Here is a 22,994-nt window from a genome sequence, read left to right as displayed (position 1 = left end):
TATGAATGGTAACTTAATTTGTTGGAAACGTTAACACAGGAGTAAGTGAGTAAACATTGAGTCAAATTTACTACGGTGCACTGATAATGAGCCAATGTGTGGAAATGGATTGAAAATATCTTTCATGTCGCGCCAGAGTCATTTCATTTGAATGTTAATGTTGATTACTGTGTTGTCTTACGATAACTCATCAGCAAATAGTTTGCTTTGTGACACTTTGTCGCTCCGGGCTTTATTTGGGGGGGAAAAACAAATACGGGCATTGATGATCCGGCCTCTTAATTATGTGTATGTGTGTGGTTGAGATTAGTCATGGCAGGTTTCCCCTGAGAGTAAAAGAAAATACATTTTGCAATGAGGGTTTTTTATATTTCATATTATTCATATATTCTGTTACTTTTTTTTTTTTTTTTTTTTGGCACTACACAAATTGGATTTAAATTTCTGCTGTTATTAATGATCACGGATTCAATTTTGGCTTTGAAAAGTACAGAAAATTATTTAGACGCCGGAAAACATTTGAAAACAATATTCAGACATTTAAAAAATATTTTAATTTGACTCTTTCAAATAGGTTTTTTAAAATGTTCTGTTTTTCAATGTCATTGCAACTTCTCAATTTTCTAAAAGAAATTTCTTCTGTTTTGCAAGTTTGTCGTTTCACATTCAATTCTAAGCTTTATTCTTAATTAAGAATGAATATTAATTATTTTGTAATTCTCAATTCAATTCTAAAAGTATTTCTGAAGCGTGACATCATTCTGATTCTCGTTATTTCAAATGTCTTTCTTTGCAAAATTTATTATTGTGCATGTAGATTTGTTTTCAGCAGATTATTTTGGCACCACAGGTATGAAGCAACACACCAAACGCACACACGCACTTCCTGTGCACATTTGTGTCAGCGCTGTGTAGTCCAACTGGGATCCATTTAGACGCTGACAGATTCAATTCTCCATTTTTTTGGGTCCCTTTTTTTTGCACTTTTTAATCATCAGGTATGCAAAGCAGCATGGAGGCGAGCACGTTTTTGGTCCTGGAGAACTTCATCGGAGGCAAGTTTGTCCCGTGCCGGAGTCACATCGACTCGTACGACCCGTCCACGGGGCAAGTGTACTGCAAAGTGCCCGACAGTGGCCAACAAGAGGTAATGTTGATCCATTAACGTTTTTTTTTTTTTTTGTGCATCACTTTCTAATCGGATCAGGCTTGATCTCGAGTTTTTATTGTGGAGAACCTTCTAAAAAGACACCAAAACCCTAACACCAAAAATATGACAAGAACCTTTGCTCTTTGGAGATTCCACAGGCGAGTTAATAATTAAACGCACTCACATGCAAGACTCGAAACTTAAAAGACTCTTTGCTTCACATTTAAGGCTTCAAATCTCTGCTCTGGTGGACCGTGCGGGACCGAAACAAAACCTGGAAGTTCATCTTAGTGTGCTTGCAAAGTTGTTGTTTTTTTTTCAGCTGGCCCTCCAGCTTCCTCCTACATTCCAAAAACATGCAAGTTGTTAAGGGTCATTAAAGACTGGATTGCCACTAGATGGCGCCAGTGTGTCACTTTGGATTTGAGATTAGTGCCAGATCAATTTTGGGCTTGAATCTAATCTTGATGGAGTGAAATGATGCACTTCTTAGATGTATATCTGGAAATCAAATGTTATTTTGCTATCAACTGCCCTTTCTCAGTTTTTTTTTTTTTTTTTTTTTGAGAGCTCAGAATTGTTCATTTGGCAGTCTTAAAGATTTAACATATTGCTCTCTTTTTATGTGCTCATTTGTGTGCGTGCGTGTGAATTTGTGCTCATTAATTCACCTGAAACCTAATAAAAAATCCCAGTTTCGCCAGAGTTATGCTTGAAGTTCAGAAGGTCGGCAGAACCAGAGGAAAGATCAAAGGAAAGAAAGATGAATCAAAGTAAAATCCAGCACCAATCAGACGCCACCCACATGGTGACAAAACCAGAATCTTTCACCAACCCCAGAAACTTCGAAATTCCAACAGATTAGGGAGCTCTCAAGAGACCAGAGGAAAGACTAAAGAAGGGAAGGATAGATAAACCAGCCTCCACTGATTCAGCGAGCAGTGGGAGGGAGAAGCAAATTCGATTTGAATTTCAGTAGATGTAGTAGCCCTTTCTCAGACTTCTTTTTGCTGTTTTAGAGATTGGGATGTCACAAAAGTGTCAAATTTGATGTTTCTTTTTGCACATTTTTCAAAAATATTTTTGTCCGGCTCTACTGGTGATTACTTAAAAAAAAAAAAAGGAAAAAGCTAGAAACAAACTTTTCAAAACCCCATGAAATAAAAATAATGTGATAGGTTTGGTGCTCATTTTGTCACCAAGGACGCAATATAGTCAAAATGTGTCTTGAGTTCAGCGGCACTTGTTCCAAACGTGTTGGGCAGGTGGAGGCGGCGGTAGCTGCGGCCAAAGAGGCCTTCCCGGGCTGGGCCGCTCGCAGTCCAGAGCAGAGGGCTCAGGTCCTCAACAAGATGGCCGACCTGATTGAGGCCCACCTGGAGGAGTTGGCGCAGGCGGAGTCCAAAGACCAAGGTGAGCACAGCCCATTATTTTCATTTATATCAACACTTCAGTGGTAAACGCGAATTTGATGATGGTTCTGAAAGGAATTGCTTTTTTGCAGAATTTGAAAAATGTGATTAAAAAAAAAAAAAAAAAAAAACTTATTTCAATGCATGACAGAAAAGAAAGGGGCTAAACACGGAGCCTTGCGGTACACCTCAGTTGATGTTTAATGGAATTAAGCGTCCATTTAAAAAAAAAATGTTTTTCTTGTGCTGCATTTTGTCGGCTGCCGGCGCAACATTTGCAGGCAAGACGTTGACGTTTGCGCGGACCGTGGACATTCCCCGCTCGGCGTACAACTTCCGCTTCTTCGCCTCGTCGGTGCTCCACCACACCACCGACTGCAGCCAGATGGACCACATGGGCTGCCTCCACTACACCGTGCGCTGCCCCGTAGGAGTCGGTAAGAATACTTGTGACATGTTTGCGCTAGGAGATGATTGATTGATTTATTTTATTGAAAGTATTCAGTGTTCCCGCGTTTATCGTGGGTGTTGCATTCCAAAATCTACCCGCGATAATGGAAATCCGCGTTTAAAAAAAAAAAAAAAAAAAAATCCGTTATATTTTTTTGTTTATTATATATAGATTTTTCATTTTGGTATGATTTTTACTTTATTAGAAATGCTTTTTCATTCATAATATAGCTTTGTTTTTCATTTATTCATCTTTTTCCCTTTAAAAGTATGTTTTTGTTTTTTTATTACAGTATACTTTTTTTTTTTTTTTTTTTTATTATACATTTTTCGTTTGGTATGATTTTTTAGTTTATAATGAATGCCTTTCCGTTCATCTTATATGTTCTTTGTTCATTTACATTATTTATTACATTATTTCCATTAAAAAGTTTTTTTTTTTTTTTTTTTTTTTTTTTTTTTTTTTTTTTTATTATTACAGTATACAGCACAGAATTTTTTTTCATTGTTTTTTTTTTCGTTTTGGTATGAGTTTTACTTTATTAGAAATGCTTTGTTATTCATCATATATGTTCTTTTTTTATTTTTTTTTTCCATCTACATACATTTTTCCCATTAATTTTTTTTTATTACAGTATACAGCACAGTATATCTTTTCATTTGTTTTGCTATTATTTTTTAGTTTATTATGAATGTTTTTTTTCATTCGTTTTTGTTTTTTATTTAGTCTTTTTTTTTTTCCATTAAAAGTATGGTTTTTTGGGGGATTTTTTTATTTATTTATTTATTTTATTTTTTTATTTATTTTTTATTTACCTATTATACAGCACAGTATATATTTTCTATCTCCGGAATGCAATGTCGTGGAGCGGCGAGACAGACACCTTTGGAAAGGTCCCGTCGAGCCGAATCCGCATTATATAAATTGAGTTGAGTTGAGAGATATGGCCGTGCAAAGACGAAAAAAATCAACCAAAAAGCACAGCAAAAGATGAACCCGCGATAAATGAGAGAACACTGCACAAAGCGCGTTTGACATACCACAGTGGGGAAAAAACAAAGCAAATGTTTTGTGGTTGTCAATGTTTTGTGTAGCTGGTCTGATCAGCCCCTGGAATCTTCCTTTGTACCTGCTGACGTGGAAGATCGCGCCTGCCATCGCCGCCGGCAACACGGTGGTGGCCAAACCCAGCGAGATGACCTCGGTGACCGCCTGGATGATGTGCAAGCTGATGCAGCAGGCCGGTAAGGGCCGCGTCTCGCCCCGAAAACACGACGGTCGATTCCGCTCTGCTTTGCTTCCTGCAGGCGTTCCGCCCGGCGTGGTCAACGTCGTGTTCGGGACGGGCGCCCGGGCGGGGGACGCCCTCGTCGGACACCCCGACGTCCCCCTCATCTCCTTCACGGGCTCCACGGCGACAGCCCGGCGGATCACCGAGCGCAGCGCCCCCTACTGCAAAAAGCTGTCGTTGGAGCTCGGCGGCAAGAACCCCGCCGTCATCTTCGCCGACGCCGATATGGATCGGTGCATCGAGACCACCGTCCGCTCCAGCTTCTCCAATCAGGTGAGGGGAGACGTTTTTTTGCAAAGTGTAGTGAACAGGAGTGACCACATGAGGGCGATAGAGCACCATTGTGGAGTGTTGCACATTTGCCGAGCCGAGGCTCATATTTTCCTTGAGAAAAAGTTCAAAACGCAGCAGCAGCAAACTGAAATGTCACAAAGAGTAGTCAAATAAAATATTTCATATGACGATCTTGTCTCAATTTGCTGACAAATGTACTGTTTCCTCCAGGGAGAGATCTGCTTGTGCACCAGTCGGATTTACGTGGAGCGGAGCGTTTACGGCGCCTTCTTGGAGACGTTTGTGGCCGCCGCCAGGAAGTGGACGACGGGCGTGCCCTCGGACCCCGGCAGCAGCAATGGCGCGCTCATCAGCAAGGAGCACTTGGAGAAGGTGGGAAATGCAAAACACGCGTTCAAAACAAACTGAACACTGAATTGGGAAAAAAAAAAAAAAAGCAACTCCGTTTTATCAGAAATCATTTTGTTACTAGATTTTTTTTTTTTTTTTTTAAGAGAGAAATCATTTTTATGAGACATTTTATAAAAACCTGTTTTATAAGAATAGCCATTTTGCTAGTTTTTATTTTGAGAAAATAATGGTTTTCATTTTTTTTTACTCATTTTATAAAAACCTCAGTTGTATGAAAATAGCCATTTTGTTACTATAATTTTTTTTTGAGAGATTTTCATATTTTAAAAAGTATTTTTTTTTAAGTCATTTTATAAAAACCCTCAGTTTTATAAGAATAAAGTAATTTTGTTACTAGAAATTTTTTGAAAGAGAAGATTTTCATTTTTTTTTTTAACTCATGAGTTCTTTTGTAAAAACCTCAATTTTACAAGAATAAAATCATTTTGTTATGAATGTTTTTTGTTTTTTTTTGTTTTTTTAGAGAGAATAAGATTTCATTATTTTTTAACTCATGAATCATTCAAAATCTCAGTTTTATAAAAATAGACATTTTGTTACTGGAATGTTTTTTTTTTTTGATAAAATAAGATTTTCATATTTTAAAAAAAAAGTTATGATTCATTTGATTAAGACTTTATTTTAATTTTATCACAAAACACGATTTAAAAAAACAGAAATAAATGTTTTATAAAAATACATTTGTAAAATATCAGAAACATAATGAAATCATTTTGCAAGAATCAAATTGGTCAATATGCGTTTTAAATTTGACAGGATTTTTAATATTAATGGAATATTTGTCTCTTGAACGTTTAAACGTCTGTGAAGTGTCGTGCAACTTCGCCCTTTCCGTCACTCTGCGGGAGCCGTGCAGCATTACGACGCCTCAAGATTAAAAATCTGGCAGTTTTTTTTAGATTTTTTTTTTTTTTAGCATATGAAATTGTTCGTGCAGGTGCGCGGCTTCGTGGCTCTGGCCAAGTCGGAGGGCGCCACGGTGCACTGCGGCGAAGGCGTGGACCCGCTGGCGCTCCCGCAGCGCAACGCCGACGGCTACTTCATGGCCGCCACCGTCATCTCGGGCGTCCGGCAGGACTCGCGCCTCATGCAGGAGGAGATCTTCGGGCCCGTCGCCTGCGTCGTCCCCTTCGACGGCGAGGAGCAGGCGCTGGCGCTGGCCAACGACGTGCGCTACGGCCTGGCGGCCGCCGTGTGGTCCCGCGACGTGGCCAAGGTGCACCGGGTGGCGGGCGGCCTCCAGGCGGGTCTGGTGTGGACCAACTGCTGGCTGGTCCGGGATCTCAAGATGCCCTTCGGGGGCATGAAGAGCTCCGGCGTGGGCAGGGAAGGCGGCAAGGATTCCTACCGCTTCTTCACCGAGGTCAAGAGCGTCACCGTCAAATACTGAATCGGCTCGCAGGTGTGGCAGCGGCGCTTTTCTCCATATTTGGTCCGATTTTGTTTTTCCACCACACCTGAAGAACTGCTCCTATAATGGAGTTCTGCTTCCAACATTTACATTCTATTAGGGGAAAACAAAATAATACTAATAATTTTTAATTAAATAATTTTGCCATCATTTTTCCAAACTATAATTTTGTAATATTTAAACATTCAATTTTACAAGAATACAATTATTTTATCAAGTTATTTCGGAAGAAAGAAGCCACTCTTTTGAAAGTATTAAATCGATGAATTAACAATCAATAAAATAATGGGGTATGTAATACAGTGTATAATGTCTAATACAAATATGAAACAATATATACATATTGTGATTATGACTTTAATTTCTTTATAATTTCATAACTTAATTATTTTAAGGGAATGAAGTCATAAAAGTAAAAAAAAATCACTAGAAAATATGAGAACAAAAATCGTAATTTGAGAATTGTTTTTATTTCATTTCAATAGTGATAGTATTTAAAAAAAAACAACAACAAAAAAAACAACACTATTCCGAGTAAACATTTTAAAGTTAAATGTTTATTTTTAAGATGTGGTGAAAAAATAAATTATGTGAAAACAATCGTGCAAAATTGTATTTTTATTCAGATTTCTTATAATTCCATAACTTATTGATTGATTTATTGATTATTGTCAATAAAATCACTACAAAATATTTATGAGAAAAAAAAGTCCTAATTTGCCAATTTTTTTCTTTCATTACAATAGTGATAGTATTATGACTTGAAAAAAAAATCCACTATTCCAAGTAAACATTTGAAAGTTAAATGTTCATTTTTAAAATCTGGTGAAAAAAAAAATAAATGATGTGAAAACATGAGTGCAGTGCACTTGAGCACCACTGTGTGGCGCAATTCCTCCGTACTTGTGCACCTGTACCTAATATTATGGCCGTTCGGTTGATTACGTACACTTGTTGACGCGTATCTGATGGGAAAGTTACGTCATCAGATGTCACGTCAATCCAAGATTGATGACAGCAAAAACGGGCCTGCTGGCTGCCGTGTTTATGAATTTATGACGCTCGAAAGCAAGCAAGCAAGCAGGCAAGCGGGAAGACTTTGGCCCCCTTCCCACGTCATTGCGTTCTCCTTCTGCTTTGCGTCGCCGCTCCGAGTCCAGCAAAGTTTGTTGCCCTCGTGGCGCCGATTGACTCGCTGACGTAAGGAGAGGCGAACAAACGCTCGCGCTTGCCTGCACGGAAAATTCTGTCGGACATGTTGTTGTGCCAAGAAACAACTGCAATATATTCACCGAAATATTAGGGACAGCATCGCAAACTCCAACCACGGGGAAAGTCTTGTTATTTGACAGTATCAGTCCATTATCATTAATTGAGGTGTTTGTGACTCGGCCACCAGGGGGCAGTATAATGCAGTCATATAAACAAATGAGTTTCATGAGGACGTATGGATGGCTTTTTGCTCTGGATTCATGTAATTTGGCCTTAAAAACAAACCAAATCATAGTGCCATTGGATACTAGTTAGCCCCAAGGACAACATGAGAAGCCGGGGGGGGCTACTGGTTCTAAAAATACCAAGATAAATTAAAACAGAATAATGTTCATCTTTCTTTCTTTCTTAGCTTATCAATGCTATTTGTTGGCATGTCAGTTGTGTTTTTCATTATGTTAGCTTTAAGCTAGCTCAGTCAGGATAAACTCAAGATGACCTCTTTGACCCTTAATGAGGACAAAAGAAAACAAACGGATTGATGTTTTCATTTGGTGAAATATGAAAGGATCTTTTCCCGAGGCCGTCCAGGAACGCGATTTGATCTGAACGGGCGAGGAGAGACGTAACCTGGAGTTACCTGCTTTTCCTGCGGCCTACATACTACGGCGCGTCGCACGCCAGCGTTGTTGACAAGTCTGAACGTTGAACGAAACCCATGCGTTAAAAAAACAAAAACACGTGACTTTTTTTCTTTTTTTTTTCTCTCTCCTTTCTCTCTCGCTCGGGTGCAAACATGTTGACACTCACGATTGACCTCGTCAAACCTTTTCGGGGTCCACGCAGGACCTAATAACTTTTGAAATGTGCTCACCCGGCCCCCTCTACTGCGGGGAAAATGCCACGTTCGACGCTTTTGGCCTCAAATGGAGAAAAAAAAAACAAGAGCTTGTTTTTGTAGCAATTTTGAGCAAAATGTAACTCTTTTAGGGCTATATGTTGCATTGCTATTTTTAAAAAATATATAAAATATAGCATTTTTGTTCCAAATGTTAGTTTTGCTATAAATTTTGAAAAATTGAGGTTAGGTTTTGCATTTATGTGCTGAAACTGACAATTATGTGGTTCCAAATTTTAACATTTGTGTTCCAAAAAATTTTGCACGTTTAGAGGTTCAAATTTAACATTTTGAGAGAGCAAAACATTTTTTGGTGTATATTAAAAATTTTGGGGAAATATTTATACAGATTACAATTACTACAAGATATATCCCTCCCAAAAGAACTTTTTTTTTTTTTGTAAGACATAACTTAAATTTACTACTTCAAATTCCGACTGACTTCTCGTAAGTTTATGACTATCAAAATTAGACTTATTTTCAATAATACAGTTGTACTTTTTAATCACAAAAATAGGACTTTCATTTTTAAAAATGGGGGGAAAAATGTAATTTCTTCCACTAAAAATGAACATGCGTCAACAATAAAAATGTGAATGATTCTCACTTACAAACAGCATGAAAAAAAAAAAAAAAAAAAAACTCCCTGGTGGAGGTCACCAAAGTTGCTTCAACTGCATTTCATCATGCTCAGAATTGGCATTTTCCATCCATTGATGTCAAGTTGGTCTGTGCACGTGCAACCGCATCCTATTGGCCGCTTTGAGACACACCGCTTGCGAGACCACGCCCCCTCATGCGCAAACAACGTGGCTCTCTACGCGCGGGAGGGGTCGCTGACCTGGCCTGGCACATATTGTGTCCGAAAAAAACAAAAAACAAGAACGGCACCCACGCGTTAAAAAAACAAAACACGTGACTTTTTTTCTTTTTTTCTTCTTTTCTTTTTTTTTTTTCTTTTCTCTCCTTTCTCTCTCGCTCGGGTGCAAACATGTTGACACTCACGATTGACCTCGTCAAACCTTTTCGGGGTCCACGCAGGACCTAATAACTTTTTAAATGTGCTCACCCGGCCCCCTCTACTGCGGGGAAAATGCCACGTAATAAGTAGCATTCGTTATCGTTAGCCTGTTAGCCTTGTGGCCTAAATCATATTTGAAAATATTTTCAAAAAGAAAACAAAAAGCACTTTGTGGAGTATTTTTATTTCTGTTTTCATCAATGTATCACTATCAGCTATTATTGTGAGAGTAATATTGAAAAGTCCTTAAAAGGCAATGAGGCTATTAGGCCAGCCAGATTTGTCGATACGCGTGCGTCCGTTTTTGCGTCATGACCCTGAAAGTCTTTTGCAATATTTACAAAATGGAGGTCGCGCAAGGTCAATTGGTTGCTCGTTTGACTTGGACGGCGAGGTCGACCCCCGTCAACTGGCGCCTTTTTTTGCGGCATCTCGTGACAAGAACCGGTCCGCAGGGTCACCGCATGCTTCCGGAAACGTTTCCGGCGATTGACGTTACGGTTTTGTCCGCTCGCGAAGCTGCCGTACATGAAGTACATATTTGGCGCCGGGCGTGCCGAGTCAGCATCCGGGCAAGACGTTTCATGATGTCCACCGCGTGGAGTCCAAGTTCATAATCCCGCTAATGAGTCACACACGCGCGGGGGGCCACATTTGGATTTGTGACAAAAGGTGCAGGAAGCTTCTGGAAATCGCAAAAATGCATTTGCTTTCCGATTAACCCCCGCTCGTGCACGGCAGACACTCGCAGACGACGAGGCACCGCACGGGAAGCGCATGAGTGGATCGCTGCCATTGTTCTCTTTGTGCGCACGAGAACAATAGCGCGAGTCAGAAAGAACGCGACGTACTATTTTTCACATCCCAACATGCCCAACTGTCATATCGGAATGACCATCCCATCTTTTTTTCTGCACGCATTTGGCATCACCAAACTCATAAATAGCCAGGCAAGGAGAAGAGAAAGTTTACCCGAGTTCATATCTTGCAAGCGTCGACTACAACACCCCCCCCTTTTTTTTTTTTTTTTTTTTTAAATAAACTACAAAATTTTGCAACAGTCTGGTTGTCATCAATCCCTCTTTTTTTTTGTTGGTTTGTTTGTTGTTGTTGTTTTTGTTTTTTTGTTTTTTGTTTTTTTTTTGGTGATGTGGGGGCTACCATTTCTGGGCATTCTTGAACCTAAATGTTTGTTTCAAAAATTAGAAAAGTATTTTAAGAAAATTGTGCACTTTTCCGACCAGTTGGAAAGGCAATTTTTAATTTTTTTTTATTTTGCGATTCTCAAAAAAATCTGGAAAAAAAAAAATCAACAAGTTGTAATGAAAAAAAAAGAGATGTAACTGTTGGATTTTTTATTATTATTTTTTACCAGCTTAAAAAAAGTGAAAATTAACCAATCCTAAAAAAAAAATTAAAAAAAATGCAAATTTCTTTATATTTATTTATTTTTAATAAAATGCCTTTTTTGTTACATTTCTGGGCACTCTTAAAACTGAAATGTTTTTATAGCAAAATTTGAGAGAATGTGTTTAAAAATAGAAAAGAAAAATACTTTAAGAAAATTGTGCAGTTTTACATCGGCCAGAAATTCTTTTCTTTTGCCATTCAAAAAAATAATAATAAAAATCAGAAATAAAATTTTCACCATTTTAAAAAGAAAAAAAAACATGAAGCAACAATTACAACCTTTGGAAATGCAGAATTTTTTTTTTTGTGCCATTTTTGTCCAACTGGTGTTGAAAATTGAGAGAATGTGAAAACACTCTACTTTGTGATTTCCCCCCAAATGACTGAAATCTATTTTTAACAAAAGGAACATATTAGCATGAGTGCTAACCACAAGTCCAGAGTGTCAACGTTGCTGCAGTGCCCCGCATCATCTTCTGCTTCCATCTGTTGCTTCTCTCGCCTCGTGATGCGTTCACTGCGGCGCGGTTTTCGTATTTGCCTCCTTTGCATGCCAGACTTGTCCGCCCTCCCTCCCTCGCCTCATGTGGCCTTCGTGTGCGCGAATTGGCGCGTACACGAACTAGCGCCACAGTTGCCGAGTAGTTTTACCAGGCTGCCAATCCGCAGGCCCCTTCCCGCTCGCTCATTGGCTGGTGGCCGAACTGCCTCAGCCAATGAGAATTTTACGACCCTGCTGATGTGTGCAATCAATTTGACTGTCTGTGTGTGTGTGTGTCGGTCGGGGAAACAGCATGCTCATCAACAAAGCGTGGACGCAGGTTGTGATTGGTCAGCAACAAGATGATGACACCGCCAGCAATCTGGAGCATTCTGTCCTTTTTCTTTCAGTCTGTTGTGGGATAGAAAGCAAGAAATGCTGAGTCATGTTAGCAACAGTGGAAGTCGGCATACGTAATTATGTTTTGAAACATACCGTGAATATATTTCAACACTTGAAATTGTCTGTTTACATGCATGTCCTTCAAGATAGAGGCGGAGCCTGGTGAGGTGACATGAGCGTGTGAGCTGTGACCCACAGCAGCTTCTGCGTGAGCGTGAGTTAGTGTTTTGCTACTTTCCTGCTGTACAAGAAGTAAATATCCTGGAAAAACCTCAATAATAATACATTATATTTATAGGCGCCTTTCTAGACACTCAAGGACACCGTCAAATTTAAACACGATTTAATTAAAAACACTGTTTAAAAAAACAACAACAAAAAAACACAATGCTAGTCATTACTTTTTTTCTTTTTTCTTTTAATTTTCTATTTAAAAGGGTTGTTTTTTTAGAATTGTTATGCAAATACTTCACGTGTGTTTTTTTTTTTACATTTAAGGGTTTTTTTTATTGTTATGCAAATACTTCATGTGTATGGATCTTTTTTATCATTTAATTTTTTTTTTTTAGAATTAGTATGTAAATAGTGTGATTTTTTTTTTACAATTTAAAAGTTTTTTTTTTAGAATTGTATGCAAATACTTTCACGTGTGTTTTTTATTTAAGTTTTTTTTAATTGTTGTGCAAATACTTCACATATGGTTCTTTTTTTATAATTCAAAAGCAGTTTTTTTTAGAATTGGTATGCAAATCAAGTGTATGATCTTTTTTTTTTAAATTATTTTTTATTAAGAATTGTTATGCAAATACTTGGTGTGATTTTTTTTTTTTTTTTATATTTTTTTTTAGGAATTATGTTTTAATTGTTTTAAAAATTGTTAATAACTTCACGTGTATGTTCTGACAGAAGTCTGGTAGCATGTTAATAAACAGAGAAAAATGTAGCGGCCTTAGAACAGACCCTTGTGGAACACCAACCTCGCATTCTAAAGAGGTCAAAATGTAATTTATTGTCAATATAATTATATAAGTTCTATATCGATAAATAACAATCTATGTATAAATACTGTGTGTAGGGGTGTGCGTGCACGTGTGTTGTGCGGGAAAGCAGTCGGCGCTCCCCCGCAGAGCTGGAGTGGAGCTCATCAGCAATGCTCTTTCTGCTGCCTTCATCTTCCTTCGCTCTTCATCTTCTTCTTTTTTATTTTTTATTTTTATTTTTTTTTTGAAACTTTTCTCCTTGAGCTTCTTCTGCCTGCGTCGACTTTGATGTGCTTCTCCCTCTCGCTCGCCCTCTCTTGCCCGCTTTTCCTGCCGTATCCGTCTTGTCATCACAATTCATGCCCGCAAGCCAGAAAAAAAGAAAAAAAAAGTCAAAGAATGTTAATAAGATGATAAAAGGTTTTTAAAAACACATAAATAACATGCTACAGTGGGGAACAAATTGTTTATAATAACTGACAAATGATTGCTGCATAGAGTGGAAATAAAAAGTCTACACACCCCGATTCAAAGTTTTTGTAATAAAAAAATAAGTAAAATAAGAGGCAAAAGATAAATCATTTCAAAGCATTTTCTCTTGTACAAAACGTTTCAAGAAAGGAAGTAAAAATATCAAAGTGAAATTCAAATCTGTTAAACGTAAGGTGGAAGGAATTATGAACAGTTCCAAGTAGCAGTCGATGTTTGCACACAAAAAATAATAATAATAATCTGCCACAAAAGCCCACTAGAACGTCTGAACTTTATTTGGGGTCACTTTTAAATGGTGTCAGCTGTGTTCTGACTCACATTGAACATGACTCACAAGCATGATTGCGTCATTCTGAACAAGGACATAGCTTATAAGAGGGTGTGAACACTTCTGCAACCACATGACAGTGTTTTTTTTTTCTTTTTTCCTTTTTACTTCTGAAAAGATGTTTTAAAAATAAATTGAATTGTCATGTTAATTGATTCACTGGCAGCCACTTTAATTGAAACAATCCCTCTTCACTCCCGGCTGTTTTACTGGATTTGGACTGATTTTGCAAGGCCCGCAGAATATTGTGTTCTATTGCTATAAAAACATGGGGGGAAAAAAAGGATGTTTCTATCTGTTTCCGTTTTGTAGCAATTAGCATTAGACTATAGCTAAGTTTCAACATTATTCACAAATCTATTGAGAATTTTGAGTAATTGAGCTGTTTTTCTACATGGTCCTGGTTGATCTCTTATACTCTGCTGCCACCTGCTGGCCGTTTGTGTAATAATTACCATTTCTTCAACCGTTCTTTGCAGTTGAGAGGTTGCATCAAAGCCTTCTTTATGATCTTTGTGAGACTTAAAACGTTTAAAATAGAACATATTTATACGTTTTTTGGGAGGAAATGATTGAAATGATTTTACACAATAATCACAGGGGTGTGTTGACTTTTTCAAATCCACTCAATAGTCCCCAAATCAAGTGTCAACCTGTATTGTTTGTGAGCATGCCACTCCGATTGTTCTTCTTCCAAGTGGATCTGTTGTGTCTCCTCTTAGTCTGGGCTCCTCGCTGTCCCTCCCCGACGGACGGACGGACGGACGGGCGGGCGACGGCGGCTTGCTCATCGCCGTGGCGCCAGGAAGCAGCTGCCCGCCCGAAGCAGGAAGTGGACAAGAAAAGGACCACCAAAGTGGACTTTGGGGGCGTCCACGCCGAGACGACGTTCAACTGGCAGGTCAGTGCCCAGAACAGCGCTTCGTACTTCCTTGTTAGCTTGGAACACGTTAGCGCCTTTTTCGTCAACAATTAGCATGGCGACATCGTTTGACATCGATTTGAGAAAATGTACACACCCGTTATATACATAATCGGAACTCCCTACACTTTTTAATTAAAAATAAATAAATTAGGAAATTATGTTGAAATTTTATTTTAAAAAAAAAATTACAGCAGAAATCTTTAGGGATCTATTTTCTTTTTAATTGTAATTTTTTTTTTTTAGCCTAATACATGCTAATGACCCTGAAAGCTCCCTGCAATTTTTGTTATAATTGTTAAAAACAAATCTATCAATATAGTTTAAAAAAAAAAAAAAAAAAGTTTTTTTTTCTCTTTTTTTACAGCAAATGAATATTGTCTTGAAATATCGGTTATCGGCCTCCTTGACTACTAATAATCTGTATCGGTATCGGCCTTGAAAAACAAACAAACATTGCTCTATCACTATTCCATGCACCGGCAGCCCATTGAAAAGAGATACAATGCTGCCATCTGCTGACCATAGTTGGTGGGTGTTTTTGATTCCACAACCCATTGACCAGGCAGTGCTGCACTTCGACGTGGCACTTAACATTGATTAGAAAAACGTAGTTGACGTCATTTAAAGTTTATGGCGGCATACATCGTGAGTTTACGAATCGTTATTAAACGTTTTTGGCGGTCAAAGAGTTCAAGCTTGAGGCCTTTTTGAGACCAATTGTTTTTTTGTCCCGCGTCCTTCCACACCATACGTTAATATGTCATCATAGCGCACCCCAATTCAAAGGGTAAACGCAAAGAAAAAGGGGAGATGATTGGCATGCGGCAGAACAAAGCGCGTGTCTGTAAATAGCACGCAGACTTCCTTATCGCGGCGGCATCGGCAGCTTTGAAGTCTTGTCTTGCCATTCAATTGTTGGCGCGCTCGCCGGAATCTCCGAGCGGCTCCAATGGGAGGGGGGGGGGGGGGGGGGGTTGACAGCTCCAGGTTGAGATTTGACTTGCGCCGCATGCTTGACGGGGAGGAGGAGGAATTCTTAGAAGTCATAAAACATACTACATTTGTTTACTTGGAAATTGTATTCAAAAGTGTGATACATTTCCATCACAATACTCCTTTTCTGAAAAAAAGTCAGACGCTAGGCACTACTTTTATGTTTGTTCGTATCACTGCGCGGTGCCCCGTCGAGCGCTAATTGACGCACTGCAGCCAGCTGATCCTTCCACTAGTTGTTGTTTGTCTTTTCGAAGGCGGAAAGATCAGCTAGCTGGCTGCTGCTGCTGCAAAAAAAAAAAAAAAAAGCCTTCCGTCTTGTTGGCGAGATGAAGTGACCGCCCCGCATTCTTGGCTTGCATAATGTTTGTCTTGACGGGAACATGGCGTCCCCGCATTCCGACCCCGGCCAGGTATCGGCCCGCCTCCTTCGTACGGACCATCGGGTTGCCAGATCTGTTAAAAAAAAAAAAAGTCACAAGGCAGAAGGTTACCTGGGCGGGAGCGTCAAACGTACGACGGCGATCATAAGACGAGATGTGAGTCGTCGTTTGAGATACAAGCATATAAACTCAACTCGCTTTTCAACAATCTGAGAGAATTTGAGATGTTTAATGTTGACGTTTGCTCGTCTAACTCAGACGTGTACGACCACTTGGCTTAGCATTTTGCTCAGATAGCATCACGCTAACGCTAATTAGCATCTATGTAGCGGTCCACCTTTCGCTTGGACGTCGTTCAAAAGCAGTCGGGTTCTTGCTTTTCGCTGAAAAAGGGGATCACAATCATCTTTATTGGCCACGGACGTGAAAAAACACGCAAGGGACGTGCGCTAGCATTGCAGTCACAAGCGAGATGCGACGCAATCGATTAGCGCTGTGATAGCGACCGGTGACAAACAGCGCAAACGGTGCGGAGAGTCAAACGACCGAATGTTGACAGCCTGACGTGCTTTTTAAAGATGTCATAAGACTAGGAACAAATCCTCGGCAAGCCGGTTTGACATGACGAGCTCGTCACATGACGGAAAGCCATCTTGAAAATGTCCATTTAAGGCTCCAAACGAAGACTTGAGCACCACCACAGTCGTCGAACGTTGAGCAGTGAGACAAAGTTGAAAGGCCAAACGAGTCGTCATGTTGCGCAAGTGCGAGCGCGTTCCGACTTGTTGATGGAAAAAGTTACATCATTTGTCAAAAATGCACTTCCTGCCTTGCATTGTTGATCGGGATCTCCGATTTGACGTCAATCAGTCGCTGAAATGACTCGAAAGGCAAGGCGAGCATTTGTTTACAAATGTGTGGAGGAAACCTTTTTTTTTTCGTTTTGGTCATGTCTAAAATGGCGTCCAGCGTCTCGCCGCCATTTTAGAATAACTTGAGCAACTTCATTGGCATTAGCCGTTATCCAGTTGTGAAGTGCTGTTAGCTAGCTATGCTAGCATCCCAGTAATCGACTTTCACTTTGGATAGTCTGCTGGCGTGGCCGCTCTAGAGTGCCTCATTGTTGGCCATGAGTGTGTGCTCAGGAACGAGGAGAGGTTTTTTTTTTTTTTTTTTTTTTAAGACTTGGTGGATGAAATGGGACTTTTGGCTTGTTTAGAGTGCCTCGTTATTACGTTGTGAGTGCATGCACACCATGAAGAGAGAGACAGAGAAACATTTTTTTTTTTTTAAGCGTGTAGCTTTTTTGGGCCCGGATAAACAGTTGCCGTATGAAATGGTGTTTTTGGCTTGTTTAGAGTGCCTCGTTATCACGCTGTGAGTGCATGCACGCCATGAAGAGAGAGAGAAACTTTTTTTTAAAGCGTGTCGCTTTTTTGTAGCTTTTGTTGGCCCAGCTAAACAGTTGCTGTATGAAATGGGGCTTTTGACTTGTTTAGAGTGCCTCGTTATTACGCTGTGAGTGCATGCACGCCATGAAGAGAGAGAGAAACTTTTTTTATTTTTTTAAGTGGCTTTTTTTTGGCTTGTTGGACAAAAAAGACAATTCTGGTGTTATTGTTGGTGGACTTTTATAATAATGCAAAAAAAAATATTTAAGAAATCGTCTTTGGATTTTGTCGAGTTTGGTTTTGGGTTAGCTAACAAGTGCTGGTGAACTGATAAAATATTATGAGCTAAAATACAAAACTCTAAGACATACAATCTTGAAGTCTGTTTTTTTTTTCTTTACAAACCTCTTGACTCCACGTCGCCCTCATAAAATAATAATCATCATTTTCATGCAGCAGCACTGCCGCATATTCGTGCGCTGCACTCGTCCCGTCAGGCTGGAAATAGTAACTCATTTTTTTTTTTTTTTTTGCTGTTAATTTCCCCGCACGTTTTCCTGACATCTTTTTTGTCCGACGTGAATAAACTGAAGGATGCTGCTGTTTTGTATTGTTTTTGTCCGATGAGTGATGGGCTGCCACCTTCCTGCATTTCCTGTTTTTTCTTTTTTTTTGTCACGCGCGTGAACAACATGAATCCGACGTGACGAGCAAATCTTTTGTTTGCTTGGCTTGGAAACGCGTTTTTTTTGTGTTTGTTGCTCACGTGAAATTTGAAAAAAAAATCTCTCCCCTTGACTGTCGGCGACTAACGAGCGCCACGCACACGCGCGTGGACACGTGCCTGCGGCCCGCGCGTGTGTGCGTGTGCGTATGAGATGCGTGGGAGGCAAAAGTGTGTGCTGAGATCTTGGCAGTATCCCACACGTGCCCGATTCTGCAGATTTTTCACGATTCCTTCGGCCATTGCGACACAAAAAAATCTATATATTTATTGAATTATCTTGCTGGGCAACTCCCACATAAATTTGTTAAATATCAACTTTTCCCCATTCATTTTCAATGGGACTGACACTGAACTTTTTCTAAGGATTTCTTTTTATTCATTTATCTTCAATTAAAACTTTGTAATTTTCACATAATTTATCTTTCAATTGACTTCATAAGCATTCAGCTTAGCATTCAGCTTTCAGCATTCCCGGGGTTGTCATAGTTTGGGGAATTTTCATTTTAGTTATTTTTATTTTATTTTTTTTCCATTTTGAGCTTTGTTTTTTAAATTTGGTTAGTTTAATTAGTTTTCAGGGTGATTCTGTTAGTTGGTTCGTTTGGGGAATTTTCATTTTAGTTATTTTTATTTTGTTTTTTTTTTCCATTTTGAGCTTTGTTTTTTAAATTTGGTTAGTTTAATTAGTTTTCAGGGTGATTCTGTTAGTTTTTATTAGTTCAGTTTTAGGTTAGTTTTAGTTAGTTTCAGTATTAGTTTTAGTTAAAAAAAAAAAAAAAAGTGTATTTCTTGTATTTAAAAGAAAAACACCATGGGAGCAACGTCATCTTTTGGTGCTTTTCTATTGGCTGCCGCCAGATGACATCATTCCTGCGTGACACACTTTCAAGCGTCATTATTCCGTTTCATATCAAAATAAATCGACTTCAAATCACATTTAATATCATCCCCAAAAGCTCATGCATTAAATTGATTGCCAAAGACTAAAACAAAGGACATTTTTTTTATTATAATTAGTTAGTCTTAGTTGGTTTGGTAAACATAAAAGAGAGTTTGTGTTAGTTTTCGTTTTTTTTTTTAAAAAGCATTTTCTTTTTTATTTTATTTTGTGAACGAAATTGTTTTAGGAATTTTAGTTTTCATTTTTTCGTTAGTTTTAGTTAACTAAAATAACCTTGGTGTCCATCAATATTAATTTTATGTGCATTTTTTGTCTATTATACTTTAAAAACGATGTACTACGAAGCCATTATTAGTTGACTAGTTTCTCGTTCGTCAACTTTTGCATTTAAATTCTGTATCAGGGAAAGAAAAAAAAAAAAAGAGAGAAAGTGGCATGTGAAAGACGCGTGGAGTTTCTTGCCGAGGTTTTGTGGAGCTTCCGACGAAAACAAGCCCGGTGGAGCTCATTAGCGGCGTGTAAATCACGGCCTGACCATCAACGCGGCTGCCTTAAAAGATTCCCTCTTGGCTCGTCGTCTATTAAAAGTTCGCAAACACCTCCGCTGTAATTCCTTTGCATCACTGCTAAGTCATTAAAAAAAAATCAGTCGTGTCAAGATGCATTGAAACGACGTTGCGCTCGCAGGTTTTTGTTTGTAACGTCCGTGATATTTTCCCTGCGTATGTATGAGACGAGATTTATCATCAGCGCCGCCCGTGAAGCGTTTTAAGAAAGGGGTCCATGAATTATTTATGGCCGTTCATTTGGAATTCTGAGGCGCAGCGGAGCCTCTTTTGGCCCCACATCACAGAATAATTGATGCTCGTGGTTATATTTTTTGAGATTTACTTTCCGCTCCAGCGAGTGAAAGCGCTCCGTGAATGACGCTAACGTCAATGCTAACATAATGACTGTTTAGCCCAAGGAGTCTGTAGGGGAAGTGGCACTAAAAGAGGCCGAAATGCAGATGTTGGCTAAGGCGGGGGTGTGATTTGCATAGTGGGTGTGGTTTAACCAAAATGCGAGAGTGAGAGAATCAGCCTCGAGTGAACCTCAATGACTTTTTTGGAGTTATCGTTCATCTTGCCGCTCTGTTATGACTTCTGAGTCAGCAATGTGACGATGACAGCGAAGAGTGCCGAGTCATTGTTCATCCCGCTGCCGAGGAGAGAAGCTTCCTCGTTCTTCAAGTGCAGGCAAAACTGCCGAGTCATGACTCGGCACCATGCGTGAGGCCTTATGTAATCACAAATGACCTTTGAATGATTATGGGACGAATAGAAATAAATGAATAACAAATAAATACACATATAGCACATGATTAGCTGGCCATCCATCGCGGCTCTGTTCAGCTGTGATAGCATAATCCCATATTGCGCCTTCTTCTTAATGCTAATGTTAACATTTTACAGCAGTTCCACACCTGATTGCTAAATGTTGCGCGAGAGGGTTAGCTTCTCAGCTAAAACTCAGTGAGTACAAAAGAAACCTATGAAGGAATTGGAAGCTAAGCTAAGCTAAAATAGGCTACATCATTATGCTAGGCTAAAGCTAGGTTGTGAATTGCGCTAGCCTTAGCTTGACATTCATATAGACTACAAACATGCGTGTTTTCTCGAAATGTGTCGCCAAACAAACGTTTGGGAACACTGTTGTACATTTTGAAGTCGCTAGTAGGCTACAAAAAAAAGCAACTTCATTGGATTGCTAATGCTATACAGTGGAACATTCACACAAACACCTGTCGTTGTTGTTTTTATCTCATAACTAGTTTATTTGCGTTTTGTTTTTCGTGTAAATATTAACTCATCCACTCCCACCCATTCACTCATTCACTCCCTCTCATTCACCCCCCGTTTTCATGAAAGCAACCCCCTATAGCTCCTGGCTGTTTTACTGGATTTGGACTGATTTTGCAAGACCCACAGAATATTGTGTTCTGTTACTATAAAAACATGGAACTTACCAAAAGAAAGATTAGTCTCTTCTTTCATCAGGAAAAAAAAGAATAGTTGTATCTGTTTCCGTTTTGCAGCAATTAGAATTAGAATATAGCTACGTTTCATAAATATTCACATTCCTGGTGAAAACACTGGTGAAAAGAGCTTATTGCAACATAGCTCTGGTTGATCTCTAATACTCTACTGACACCTGTTGGCCATTTTTTTTGTAATAACTACCATTGCTTTAAGCCACCTCTATGTCAGAAGCTGCATCAAAGCCTTCTGTATGCTCTTGCATAAAAAAAATAAAAAAAATGTCTAAATGCGGTTTGGGGAGTGAAAGACAAAATATTAAAAAACGTATTTACACGTTTTTGGGTTTGAATGAGTTAAGGGGAGGTCAATTATTCGTGAATACAACAATTACCTCCACCAAGGAAGTACATTTCCGAATGTTTTGTTAATTTTCACATTTCTCATAAGTTCTCAATGAAAATACCGTAATTTAACGGCAGAAATTTGAAGTATGAAATACGAGGTGCTCAATTTGCTGCCCATCCAAAGTGGGAGCGTCGCCGCCGTTTTGTGCTTATATGGCATCGTTAAGTGGCGGACATTTGCGGGAAATTGTCAATCGAGGCTGGGCCGGCCGCTTCCACGTTTGTTAGTCAAGGGCAAATGCCGAGTCGGGAATATCGCGAGGGCGATTAAACGCACTGGAAGCCCCCATTCAGAGAAATGTGGACTGAGACGAGGATGAGGGGTGGTGCAGGGGGGGTTAAGGTGCTGATGAGATAGAGAGAGAGCGAGAGCGGGCGAGCGGTGAAGAAGCCGTCGTCACTGCGGACTCCCTCCATTGATAAAAGTGCGTCGTGCACTGCAGCAGCAGGACGCGCTCTCCCGTCGTCATGCGCTCGCACTTTGCCTTTTTCCCCCGCCCAAAACCGAAGCGCCTCAGCTGCTTTCCGGAACGACGACACCTGTGACGGCCCTCGGATGTAAAACACGTCTCAGCTGCACGCCCGCTTTGCATCAAGGTAAGGAAAGACGTGCGTGCGTGTCCCGACGGGCAGACGAGACAGAGACGCGAGTTACTTTCATATTCACGATTGTCACTCGGGGTGACGAGCATCAGCAGGAGCGTTTGCGGAATGTCAACAACAACAACAACAACAACAAAAAAGAAAACTCTCAGCTGCAGCCTAATTAGCATGAAGGAATGCTGCGAGGTGTCCTGGCTGCTCCACACAATTCCATGACGTCATCTCGGCGGATCGTGAAGGCGTTACTTGGCAATATGGAGTTATTTTTTTCCCATACTATTTTTTCCCATTCTTTTTAATCAACAGTAGAGGATGAGGTGGCTGCACCAAAAGCACAACTTTCTGGCCAAAAAGTGGAGGGGGGGGAAAGCAAAGTTTTTGTGAAAAATGCATCCTCTCCCGTTCGCATGCGGCCTCCCGACATCCTCCGATGCCGTAACAGCCCGCCCACACCTTTTTCTTTTGCTCCCCACCAGGCCCTCCCCCGCCACCCGTCCGTCACCCTGGGATCTACGGAGGCACGCGGGGCGCCAGTGTCGGCCATGAAGCTGGTGAACGGAGGACGAGGAGGAGGAGGAGGAGGAGGCGAAGGAGCAGAAAAGACGACGGCGTTTTCCTTCAAGAAGTGCTCGGCCTTTCAGTTCGTCAAGAGGAAGGTGAGTTGCCATCGCGCACGCACAAAGATGCCACTCATCGCTAGCTCAGCACTCGCTGGATTTCGCTTTGCTTCATCTCTCTTTCCTTTGATCTTTCCTCTGGTCTCCTGACCTTCTGAACTTCACGACTCTGACGAGACTCTGAAGTATCCGGTTAAGGTGAAGAGATGATGATATGTTGAATCAGTAAGCTTATCAAATGAACAATACTGAGCTTACTCAAAAAAAAAAAAAAAAGTGGTGAGTCTCGTCTGACCGCATTTTTCAGATGTAAACAAACATCTGCAGCAGAATTGTTTCTGTTGTTACATATCGTGCTTTAATTGGAAATTGTGTCCCTTCATCT

General features: G+C 39.9%; 2 protein-coding genes and 1 long non-coding RNA gene across 7 annotated transcripts in view; 2 read left to right on the top strand and 1 right to left on the bottom strand.

Moving 5' to 3' along the window:
* Nucleotides 1-665: 665 nt before the first annotated feature.
* aldh8a1 (aldehyde dehydrogenase 8 family, member A1) lies at nucleotides 666-14,424 on the top strand. Of its 4 annotated transcripts, none has more exons than XR_013281181.1 (9): nucleotides 666-1,147; nucleotides 2,416-2,563; nucleotides 2,844-2,999; nucleotides 4,108-4,257; nucleotides 4,321-4,577; nucleotides 4,809-4,970; nucleotides 5,947-6,411; nucleotides 11,995-12,058; nucleotides 14,367-14,412. XR_013281181.1 is itself a non-coding variant. In XM_077510615.1 (8 exons), exons 1-7 carry the CDS (start codon nucleotides 1,001-1,003, stop codon nucleotides 6,397-6,399), a joined length of 1,473 nt encoding a protein of 490 aa, XP_077366741.1. In that variant the 5' UTR covers nucleotides 666-1,000; the 3' UTR covers nucleotides 6,400-6,411; nucleotides 11,991-12,067. The 4 variants fall into 4 exon arrangements, 2 of the variants coding, with proteins under 2 accessions (XP_077366741.1, XP_077366740.1); XR_013281180.1 differs by having other exon boundaries at nucleotides 667-1,147; nucleotides 11,991-12,058; nucleotides 14,367-14,424; XM_077510615.1 differs by lacking the exon at nucleotides 14,367-14,412 and having other exon boundaries at nucleotides 11,991-12,067.
* LOC144010327 (uncharacterized) lies at nucleotides 12,682-15,504 on the bottom strand. The gene is made up of 2 exons (XR_013281183.1): nucleotides 14,298-15,504; nucleotides 12,682-13,167 (listed from the first exon to the last, which is right to left on the bottom strand). It is a non-coding gene; the product is annotated as an uncharacterized LOC144010327 (long non-coding RNA).
* sgk1 (serum/glucocorticoid regulated kinase 1) overlaps nucleotides 14,300-22,994 on the top strand; it is a 27,822-nt gene continuing 19,127 nt past the window's right edge. The window contains exons 1-2 of one of the 2 annotated variants that reach the window (XM_077510596.1): nucleotides 14,300-14,545; nucleotides 22,469-22,648. In XM_077510596.1, coding sequence (XP_077366722.1) covers nucleotides 14,315-14,545; nucleotides 22,469-22,648 — 411 coding nt within the window. In that variant the 5' untranslated portion in view covers nucleotides 14,300-14,314. Of the gene's footprint in view, nucleotides 14,546-21,763; nucleotides 21,987-22,468; nucleotides 22,649-22,994 lie in introns of those variants that run through there. The other variant, XM_077510597.1, reaches the window with a different exon arrangement.

This window comes from Festucalex cinctus, chromosome 21 (genome assembly GCF_051991245.1).
Source record: "Festucalex cinctus isolate MCC-2025b chromosome 21, RoL_Fcin_1.0, whole genome shotgun sequence".
Lineage (NCBI taxonomy): Eukaryota > Metazoa > Chordata > Actinopteri > Syngnathiformes > Syngnathidae > Festucalex > Festucalex cinctus.
This window is presented reverse-complemented; position numbering and strand designations above follow the sequence as displayed.